The following is an 11,438-nucleotide window of genomic DNA, read 5'->3' on the forward strand; positions in this document are numbered from 1 at the left end:
GTGAGACTCCAACTCAAAAAAAAAAAAAAAAGAAAGCAACCTTCTGAAACAAAGTGATAAAAGCCTAGACTTCCCTTTAATGAATCAATTCAGTTAAACTATTGCCTGAGTTCATTCATTTATTGACAAATATTTTTTACCTAAAAACAAAAGGTAATTAATTATGAAATCTCACCAAGAATCATATTTGGCTAATTTTTAGTATCAAATGCCAGTGACAAATAAGTCAATAGATATGTCAAGAAATAACAAAAGATAATATGTTGTAATGTTTTTAAAGGATAGCAAATAAGCCAGGCATGGTGGCTCATGCCTGTAATCCCAGCGCTTTGGGAGGTGGAGATGAGAAGATTGCCTGATCCCAGGGGTTCGAGACAAGCCTGGGCAACTTGGCGAAAGCTCATCTCTACAATAAATCAAAAAATTAGCTGGGCATGATGGCGCATGCCTGTAGTTCCAGCTACTTCGAAGGCTGAGGTGGAAGGATCACCTGAGCCCGGCAGATCGAGGCTGTGACTCAAAAAAAAAATAATAAGAAAAGAAAAGAAAAAGAAAATAGATACTGAAATACTTATGGATGAAATGGTATAATAGATATGCTTCAGAATACTGGGAAGTGAGGGAAGTGGGTGGGGTTGTGAGCAAAATGAGACTAGCTATCAGTTGATAATTAGTGAATCTGGGCAGTGGGTCCACTGAGGTACTAAGGTTCATTACAGTATTCCCTCTACTTTTTTATGTTTGAAATGCTTTATAATAAAAGGTTCTTATAAGCAAATAACAATCAAGGGAAACAAAATAATTCTGTTTTCTTTAGAAACACCTTATATTATATAATAGACCATAGTAACAACAATTACACAACCCTTCTATTTTTGTAGAAAAAAGAGTTATGAAAAAATAAGAACACAATCAAATTAAAAGCAAAACAAACATAGTCCACGTAGGTAAAGGCCAAACCAAAAAGCCTCATTGAGGATAAAGTGACAAAGTAATACTCAGACTATCTTGGTGTCCCACCAGAAAACAATGAAAACGTTTACAACCTTCCTGGAACCTTTCTTGCTCTGGCCCTCTGCTATGGCAGGAGCCTACCAGCTGGGCAGTGCTGCTCATATTTCCACCTACAGGTGCAGGAGTTAGCTGGTCTGTGCACGTGAGCAGGTTTAGCTCTGGGGACATACCTGTTGCAGGATGTATATATCAGTTAAGTATATCCACATGTGTGAGTAAGTTTGTATGTGAACACACGTTTGCCCATGTGTACGTGTCTGTGTGTACAAGAGAGCATCTGGATACATGGGTGATTCTTATGTTTGTATTTGCTTGTATTTACATATTGCTAAAATTGTGTGTGCGTGAGTGAGTGTGGCTCTGTTCGTGTGTGTGTTGGAGCTGTTACAATTCTGTTCATGGGTAAGAGTGTGTATGTGAATGGGTGTGTGTGTCTGTATGTGCCAAATCTTGCATTGGTGAGTGTACCTAATCTATGTGAGAGAATCTGAATTCATGTCTTGGTGTTAAAGTGTTTGTGTATATGTGAGCAGTTTTTTACTTGCCTATTTTTCCTCAGTGCAGAGAAAAAAATACAGATATGAATATTATATAAAATCTGTAGGTGTCTGAAGGGGATTCTATGTATCCATACTTCTGTATGTGTGTGAGCATATGTACACGTGTCAGAGTTCAGGTACGTATGAGCACATGTAAGTGACTTTGAATCTGAGTGTCAATGTGTGTTACAGTGTTTGTATATGTGATGATATCGATATGCTACTTTGTACATATCTGTGTTGTGAGAGTTTGTCTGAATATGTGAGAGGATTTGAATAATTAGGTATACCGGATCTATGGTTATATGTGTCTGTGTGTAAGTGAAAGTATATGTGAGGAGGCATGCTTGTGTGTACCTATCTGTCAGTGTTTGAGAGTTCGTGTGTGTGTGTGTGTGTGTGTGTGTGTGTATATGTTGGGGAGTTATAAATGTGGTTTTGTGGGTCATTGCATGTGTGTGTGTGTGTGTGTATCTGAGTGTTTCTTGTGTGTATGAGCAATTCTCAGCCCTCTCATACCCAATGCCCTCTTTTATGTAACATATTTTGTAACACTTCTTTACTATCTGGAAATGAAGTTCTTAGATAATATCTCTCTGCACATGTAATTTCAAAAAAAGTCCACATAGTAATTTATATAATATTCATATTGTATTAACTATAATACAAATAAGAAATAAAGGGAAAGTGATTTATAAGAAGATAATTTGTATTTCAATATGTAAATGCTTGGCTGTGACACCCCCCAGGAGATTCAAGGAAGTGATTAAAGGCTCCTACTGGCTTGTAATGAGTCAACACGGATTTAGAAGAGGAGGAAACGTCAGAGGCAGGAAGTGTAGGAAAATGACAGGCGAAAACCTGGGGTGAGATTTCCTGAAACGGTGCACGACTCCAAGGAAAGCACACTGCAAACCAAAGTACAGTCTCCTCTGTACTTTGACATGACAACCACATTCCTGGATAAAACTCAGGGTATGTTAATACCAAGAGAAAAAATGGTGTTTGGGAAACAGTTCGATTCTAAGTTAAGCTAATTACACGCCCAAAGTCCTGAAGGATTTCAGGACATTTTCTGGATTCGTGGGACTGCCCTGCATATCCCTGAATGGCCAGCATCCTCACCTTGGACCCCTAAATGTAGGAAGGAACCCTACACGCTAGCATTGTGGCAACCAACAATGCTCCTACAAATTTCCGAAATGTCCTCTAGGGGGCAGTAACGCCCTTGTTGAGGACGAGGCGCTGGTGCTTAGGCAGGGTACACTGAGTACCTGTGTGAACGCTGCGGAGTACAAGATGTACCTCCGCCCCCGCGTGTGTGTGTGTCAGAGAGAGAGAGGGGGGGAGAGAGTTGGTTACTGTCCGCGGGCCCCCACAACAGTAGGCGGCGCGTGGAGCGTGATGTGCAGGTGTCTGGGCAGAGCAGGTGCGCGTGTGTTCCTCAGCTGGGCTGGGCTGCGACTGCTAGTCTGCCCCGGAGAACCCTCTTCTCAGTTACCGAGAGAATCTCCCTAGCTTTCCCGGCTACACCAGGATTTTGTTTGCTGCTATTGTTTCAGGGGGGTTGGTTGTTTTTTAATTTTAGCTTTTGTTTTCACTGAGACTCTGGGCTACGTATTAGCCATCTTCTCGGTCTTCGTGTGGCTCTCTGTGTTTCCCTCTCTATTTCCATCTTCTGTCGCTCCGTCTCTATCTCTGCCTCTGTCTCTCATGCTCCACTTCCACCCCATCTCTCTCTCTATTTTTCTTCCTTTCTTTCCCAGCGTTATCCCTCTCTCCCTCCCCCTCTCTTTTTTCTTTCTATCTCTATCTCTATCTCTCACTCTTCTTTGTCTGTCGTGCTGGTTACGTGTGTGCGCCTTTTTTCTCACTCTTGTTTTCACTCTTCGTGTTTCTATCGTTTCTGCTCTGTGTGTAAGGTTCTCTCCCCTTTCTATTTCTCTCTCTCTTTCTTCTTTGTATGCCTTCGTCTCACACATCTCTCCAACTCTCTCTTACATTGTCTCTGTCTCGATCCTTTTCACCCTCAAGGCAAAGGTGGCGGGCGTGCGCATTTACACCCACCCAGCGCGGACTGTTCCACAGTTCTGAGGGGGCCGTTAGCCCTTGAGGGGCTGCCAGAAGGCCCACCAACCCCACTCCTCCTCAGCCCCTGCCCTACCACATTCGAGGTGCCAGAGTGGCCTACGGGCATGGGCCCTGAGACTTAAGATTGCCATCAAAAAAGCCTGGCCCCCGGTAGCTATGGCAGGCCAGTTGGATTGATCTGGGAAACAGTTGTAGAGGGGAGACAGTTCCTGGGAGGGAGGTAGTAGGAAGATACTACTCACATTCCACCTCCCCTGACCCCAGCGCAGCCCAGCCCCAGTCCCAATCCAAATCCTCAGTTTCTCCAGCTTCTGCCTAGTTGTCTTGCTGCCTTCCCTCTAGGACCTGCCCTGTTACTTTATCACATCCCCACGTTATCACATCCTAGAGCTCTCCTGCTTTTCCCCCAAGCTCCGCTCTGTTGCTCTCATTGCCAGATGAACTCCCCCAGACGGCTCTGTTAGCAAATACTGTTTGGATGTCTCCAGGAAGCTTCTCTGATCCCCCAGCCCATTTAGTCCCTCAATCAATTAATTGTGCATGTGGTCCCCTAGAGGGAAGTGAGCGAGTCTATAATCCCTTCCCTCGTGGAGCTTTCATTCCGATAGGATGAGGCAAGGCAACAAACCAAATTTAAAAGTAAATTCCATAGTGTGTTAGAAGAGAGAGATTATAGGAAGAAAAATCGAGGAGGGAAAGGGAATGGAGGCGCTATGATCTCTGGCCTGTATTGCTACAGGAGCCTCCTGAGTAGTCTCCCTGCTTTCACCCGTGCCCCACATGATCTGTTCTCCTTGCGGCAGCAAGAGCGATCTTGTTCAATCCTAAATTATATCGCAGCTGACCTCTACTCAAAATCCTATCATGACTCCCATCTAATCCAACTAAGAATCAAAGTCCAAGCCCTTGTCATGGCCTCTATGATCTGGCCTCACCACCTTTCTGACCTCACCTGCTACCACTTTCCCCTTGCTCACTCTGTTCCACCCACAGTGGTCTCCTAGCCCTTCCTCAAAAGTGCAATGTATAGCTCCACCTCAGGGCCTTTGCTCTGGTTGTTCCCCCTGCCTGGACTTCTCTTCTGCTAGATAGCCACATGGCTCACTCTCTCACTTCCTTCAGATCTGTGCTCAGATGACACCTCCTCCATGAAACCTTCCTGAACACCTCATCTAAAACTGCAACATCTTCCTCACCCTCAGCACTTCCTATCCCCCTTCTGTTCTTTATGTTTAGTCTTAGGAACTTATCATCTGACACTTATCATCTTATACTCCATTCGTCTTTCTTCTTTATTATCTGGAATGTCAGCTCCACAAGGGTGAGAGCTTTATCCATCTGGTTCACATCTGTAACCCCTGTGCCTTGAATAGTGCCTGGCACATAGCAGATGCTCAATAAATGTTTTTTCAGTGTATGAACAAATACACAAGCATACCTACATCTTTATATTCACACATACTCCCCACCTCACCTAAAACAAAAACCAAGGTCCTCAGGGCGGCCTACAGCTCTACACGATCTAGCCCTGGACAACTCTGCAACCTCACCTCCTACCACTGTCTCCCTCGCTCTCGCCATTCTGGCCACATGGTCTTCCTGCTGTTCCGCAAGCATGCTAAGCACATTCCTGATCATGAATAAAGAAATCTATTTAATTAGTGGCTACCAGCATTTTAAGAATACATAAAATAGAATAAAATCAAATGGGCTACATTACATATAGGATCAGTACTGTTCTGTGAAACTTTTGATTGAGCTGTGTATGTGCATGCATATATGTGTAGCAAGTTATGATGTGAAATGTATTTTTGACTTATGAGTGGCAGTCAAAAAAGTCTGAACATGATCTTAGGACTTTACAAAGGGGGAGAGGAGCTGCACCAGCATCTCCACCCCACAGACCCACCAATGGAGGAACAGGTAACCAAGGACATCCAGAGAAATGACACATCCTCACCCAACAAGGAGGGAGTAGGCATAGTCCAGGGGCAGGGCCTGACACCAGCTGGGGCATAAGTGGGGAGGGCTTGTAGACACACTAACCCTGCCCTTTCTGTTTCTTCCTCACCTTTCCTTTCCATCTCTTTCTCACTACCTTTCTTCTCTCTCTCCCCCCCTTCCCTCCCTCCCTCCTTCCTTCTTTCTCTCTTTCCTCACTTTTTCTCATTCCTTCTATTTCTATGTCAATTTATATCCATTTATATCTTTTCACCATTTTTCTATCTTTATTCTATCTCTATCTTTCCCACTCTGTCTGTGTGTCTGAGTTTTTCTCTGTCTCTCTCCTGCCCTCATCTCTCTGTCTCTCTGTGTCTGTGTCTCCTCCCATTGCCCCCATTTGCAGGTGCAGTGCAGCAGGACAACTGATGGAGCCCCCCAGGGCCCATCGAGTACTGGACTGGCTGACCCCATAGGGTTAGCTGTAGCCCCTGCCCCTCAGTATGGCCAACACCACCGGAGAGCCTGAGGAGGTGAGCGGCACACTGTCCCCACCGTCAGCATCGGCTTATGTGAAGCTGGTGCTGCTGGGACTGATTATGTGTGTGAGCCTGGCAGGCAACGCCATCTTGTCCCTGCTGGTGCTCAAGGAGCGTGCCCTGCACAAGGCTCCTTACTACTTCTTGCTGGACCTGTGCCTGGCCGATGGCATTCGCTCTGCCGTCTGCTTCCCCTTTGTGCTGGCTTCTGTGCGCCACGGCTCCTCATGGACCTTCAGTGCACTCAGCTGCAAGATTGTGGCCTTTATGGCTGTGCTCTTTTGCTTCCATGCGGCCTTCATGCTGTTCTGCATCAGCGTCACCCGCTATATGGCCATCGCCCACCACCGCTTCTACGCCAAGCGCATGACACTCTGGACATGCGCAGCTGTCATCTGCATGGCCTGGACCCTGTCTGTAGCCATGGCCTTCCCACCTGTCTTCGACGTGGGCACCTACAAGTTTATCCGGGAGGAGGACCAGTGCATCTTTGAGCATCGCTATTTCAAAGCCAATGACACGCTGGGCTTCATGCTTATGTTGGCTGTGCTCATGGCAGCCACACATGCTGTCTATGGCAAGCTGCTCCTCTTCGAGTATCGTCACCGCAAGATGAAGCCAGTGCAGATGGTACCAGCCATCAGCCAGAACTGGACATTCCATGGCCCTGGGGCTACCGGCCAGGCTGCTGCCAACTGGATCGCTGGCTTTGGCCGTGGGCCCATGCCACCAACCCTTCTGGGTATCCGGCAAAATGGGCATGCAGCCAGCCGGCGGCTACTGGGCATGGACGAGGTCAAGGGTGAAAAGCAGCTGGGCCGCATGTTCTACGCGATCACACTGCTCTTCCTGCTCCTCTGGTCACCTTATATTGTGGCCTGCTACTGGCGAGTGTTTGTGAAAGCCTGCGCTGTGCCCCACCGCTACCTGGCCACTGCTGTTTGGATGAGCTTCGCCCAGGCTGCCGTCAACCCGATCGTCTGCTTCCTGCTCAACAAGGACCTCAAGAAGTGCCTGAGGACTCACGCCCCCTGCTGGGGCACAGGAGGTGCCCCGGCTCCCAGAGAACCCTACTGTGTCATGTGAAGCAGGCTGGTAGGCAGACAGGCAGGGAGAAGGCCATGGCCACCATGATGGAGCCAACAGCAAGGGAGGAGTGAGGCCCCTACAGGAGCCTTCCTTTCTGAGCTCCAGCCCCAGCCCCCTCGAACCACCCGTAATCTAGGCACCTTTGCCAACATCTCCCCAGAGTGAAGGACTGGGCAGGGGACTTGGAAAGAGGCATATTTAGTTTTGTGGGGCCTGTCTCCACTGCCTCCTTCTCTACTTCTACAATCTCTCTCTCTATCTCTCTCTCTCTCTCTCTCTCTCTCTCTCTCTCTCTCTCTCAACAATTCAGAAAAACAGAACAAAACTGAGAATGCAGGTTTTTCTACTAACAACTGAGGAGACAGGCTTTCTTGCTTTAATGTCTCTCCTTCTGATGTTGTCCAGAAGGGGGAATTTTGTCCTGTAAAATAGACTTCCAGAGCTCTTATTGCCCCCTCTGTTCCCATGCACCCTCTCCTTCTAAGTCCTTTAGCAATGCCTGGATGTTTAGGAAGAAATTGATCCAAGGCTGCTGGCGAGAGGAACCAAAGGGGGTGCTGGGTCCCCAGGAAGCAGAAATGTTTAATTGCTATATTGTGTGCAATGCTGTTTTAGGCCAACCCAGGCCCCAAGCCCAGTCTCTTCTCCCTCCCCACCATGTCCAGACCTCCCAAGTGGTTTTGCACACCTGTTGGAGAAGCCAAGAAAGTAGGGAGAAGGGCCCCCAGGGTGGGCTGAGGCTAGCTGAAGAGCAGAATGTGAGCTGAACGCCTCAAGCTGAAGAGACCCAAGCTTGGTTGCCTTCTCTTGTGCTGCCTTCTGGATCCCCTACCTCCAACTCTTTTTCCTGAGGATGGAAATCCACTCCAGCACCACTAGGGCTGATGTGGGTGCCATACAGGCAGGAACGGCCTCCCAGGGGAGTGTAGGGAGGGAGCCAAACTCCCCAGAGTAGCTGGACCACAGAGCCTTGGGTTCACACTACTCTTCTGAAGAAGAAAATTCCTTTTGGGCCTGGGTAACTGTTAGTCGTATAAACTCCAAGGCACTGTGGACTTGAGTCCATTCCTATCTGACCTCTTTTTGACTCCTTCAAGCCTCAGGAGCCTCAAGCCCCTACTTGGAAGCCCTTGGCCTTCTGGGTCTTCAGCCGCAAACATCCTTTTTCCCAACAGCCCTTCTGCCCCTTCCTCCCTCCACCCTTACCTACACCCAAAGTGGAGCAGACCGAAACCAGATTCTCCAGGTGGGAGATCCCAAGCCTCCCTTCCAGGGGCAGAGTCCACTCTAGGCTTACTTTAAGGCCAGTTCTGTGGATGGGTGAGCCAAGCTGGCACTCCTTTGCCTGGCCCTGCCCAGGCTCTCTGCCTCCCTCTCATTTCCTGGGCGGGAGGGGGGGAGTGGGCATCTGTATTTATCCACCCCCCTTTCCCTTCTCAATAGAAGCCCCTGTCCTAAGCTCCCTCTCGACCCCAAGACAGCCCCAGAACTGGGGAAGCCTGACCCAAAAGGAATGGGGAGGGCACTCTAGGCAGGAGAGACATTAATGAGCCTGGCTGTGGAGTGGCCCTGGAAAGGCAGGCCAGAGTGGCTGAGAGGCAGGAGTGGGGGAGCCTGTTCTCTCGGTGATAGTGATGGGGGTGCCTTTCCAAGGGGTTGGGGTGGGAAGACCAAAGGGGTAGGGGGTAGATAGGGTACATTTAGGAGGGTTTTCCTCCATTTCTTTTTTCTAACTGCCTGGATTCACCATTGGATTTTGTAAATGGAAAAACTGAAATGAACAATGCTATATTGGATGTTTTCTCTTTCTGACTCTGTGTGTGTGTGTGTGTGTGTGTGTGTGTGTGTGTGTCCGTGTATCCTGTGTGATCACATGTGAAGAGGCATCATTGATTGAGACAGTGTGTCTGTGTGACTTTGTGTGGGGAGGCGCCCTTGAGGAAAACTTGCCGGTGCACACGTGTGAGCAAATGCCTGTACGTGGAGACATATACAGCACATGCGCGCGCACACACACACACACACACACACACACACACACACACAAACACACTCCTCTAGTTAGAGGAGACAAATTAGAATATGTGCCTGCGGCAAGAAGTAGAGTGGTCAGGAGATGGAACTTGGAAATGGTACGTATATAGGTAGCAAGAGGGTAGACTCCCATCTCGTGAGATTGGCCTCCCTTGGCCCAGGCTCTCAGCACAGGAAGGGAGCAGGATACTTGAAAACCTCATCTCCCAAATCCTAGAGCCTCAGGGACTACTCCCAACCCCTGTCTCAGTCTCATTCCCAAACTCAAACAAGGTGTTCCTGAAATTGGACCGCCATGGAGAAGGGGGAGTGGAAATTGGGGATCAAACATGAGGGGGAGTGATAGGGTTAGGAAAGGCCCCCCACAAAATAATGACTTATGGAGCGACTGCTCAGTCGGGGTTAGGAGCCCTTCCTAAGGGTCCACTGTACACAGCTAGGACTTTGGCCAGCTTTGACCAAATTCAGAGGGAGGGATGTCACAGGGGGGAAAATCCCAACCCTGGGAGTCTACCCAGCCAGCCTGCTCCCTAGGCATTCAGTTAATTTACTATTTATTTAGTTATTCTCTGAGGTGCACAGAATTGAGTTGACCATACTCCTCAGTTCTTGGCACACTGTATCATTGTTGGTCCATGTGAGGCCCTTTTATTCTTTATTTTGTTTTGTTTTGTCCCCTCCATCACCCACCCCTGATCCCATTCTCCCCACCATAGGCACCCACTCTCGTGTACTTAACGTTTGTCCTTCCAATCCACCGTTCATGTGTTTATTTACATATATGTATCTGTGAAAAATATATGGTATTGTTGTGTGTTTTAATTTACATAAACAGTATTGTACTATAAATCTCGTTCTGTTTCTTTTTTCACTCTACATTCTGTTTTTGAGAGATCCAGCCATGGTTGCCATATGTAGATCTAATTCATTCTAGTGGTCCATCTTAAACATATATCACGTTTTTCTTATCCATTCCCCTGGTGATGGATCTCTAGATTGTCTGCCAATGTTCTGCTGCCACAACAAAGCTACCGACACCTCTCTTTAGGGATGCCTAGTTTAGAGGAAAGGAAACAAGCTGAGAGAGGGGCAGTGATTTGCTTAGGGTTACAAAACGAGGAGCACACCCGTGACATGGATCCCAGAACGAAAGCCACAACTGCACCGCCATGCCTCACAAAAGACCATCCAACTCTAGTTAAAAAGAAAAACCTTAAAACACAGCATACACTGGGGAAAGAAAGCGGAAAGGATGGAAAGAAGGAAAGATGTTTAGTGCATGAAGAGATAGAAAGTCCTAGAAAAATCTAGCGGGTGAGCTGAATCACAATTGTTTTTATGACGCAGAGGAAGTTACTTTTTTTATGTGTGATTATTATTTCTAGAGCCATTTTGCAGAGATAGAAAACGCCACGTCAAAACCTGGCCCCCAAACCAAACGTCCTGGGTGCCCAAATTGCGGGCGCGCGTAGGATAGCACGAGTCCAAGGAGCTACAGCAAAGCTCACCCCAGGGGCAGAAGCAGCGGATGGGGGCAGGGGCAGATTTTTAAAGTGCGTAGTTGCTGAGGGGAGGGGGCGGGGGGCGATAGCGAGGCTCTCCCAATTTTGAGCACATCCTGCTCAGCGCCTGCGTTTGTTTTTCGTCTTGTTTTTTGGTCTTCAGAACCACTGGTACATTTCCCATTGGATGAAATGGTGAAACGGTGAGGGAGAGCGGATTCTTCTCCTTAGCTTTCCTTGCAGCCAATCGCCCTGCAGCTTTCCTGGGGGAGTCAGCCGTTGATTGGCGGGTCCGAGGGGAGCCAATGGGAAAGTGATGATGTGTAGTGTTGGCAAGCAGATTGCGTGAGAGCGGGCAGGGGTCGAGGGAGGGCGAGCGTCGCCGCGGCGGCCCGCAGCCAATGGCAAGGTAGAACGGGCTCCTCGCGTCAAGGAGTAGGCAGGGCCTCGGCGACTGGCGCGGAGGGAGTAGGGCAGGCGCTGTGGGAGGGAGCGTCAGAACGAGGCGCGGAGGAGAGCTGGTTGCGTGAGGCTCGGTGGCTCCGCTTCTAGCGTTACTGGCAGCGGCGGCCCGGCCGAGAGCGAAGGGGTGAGCGCGATTCCCTGAGCTGTGTGAGCGCGGTCACCATGGACCGCCCGGATGGGGGCCCTCCGGCCAAGACCCGACGCCTGAGCAGCTCCGAGCCTCC

General features: G+C 48.6%; 2 protein-coding genes across 2 annotated transcripts in view; both read left to right on the forward strand.

The window, feature by feature from the left end:
- GPR173 (G protein-coupled receptor 173) overlaps positions 1–9,007 on the forward strand; it is a 26,548-nt gene extending 17,541 nt beyond the window's left edge. The window contains exon 2 of the mRNA XM_008051855.2: positions 5,992–9,007. Coding sequence (XP_008050046.1) covers positions 6,089–7,210 — 1,122 coding nt within the window. The 5' untranslated portion in view covers positions 5,992–6,088 and the 3' untranslated portion in view covers positions 7,211–9,007. The remainder of the gene's footprint in view (positions 1–5,991) is intronic.
- A 2,234-nt stretch (positions 9,008–11,241) lies between these two features.
- TSPYL2 (TSPY like 2) overlaps positions 11,242–11,438 on the forward strand; it is a 6,647-nt gene continuing 6,450 nt past the window's right edge. The window contains exon 1 of the mRNA XM_008051863.2: positions 11,242–11,438. This exon is cut by the window's right edge and continues 730 nt beyond it. Coding sequence (XP_008050054.2) covers positions 11,377–11,438 — 62 coding nt within the window. The 5' untranslated portion in view covers positions 11,242–11,376.

The sequence above is a fragment of the Carlito syrichta genome, unplaced genomic scaffold (assembly GCF_000164805.1).
Source record: "Carlito syrichta isolate Samal-C Ts95f unplaced genomic scaffold, Tarsius_syrichta-2.0.1 Scaffold67773, whole genome shotgun sequence".
Taxonomy (NCBI): Eukaryota; Metazoa; Chordata; class Mammalia; order Primates; family Tarsiidae; genus Carlito; species Carlito syrichta.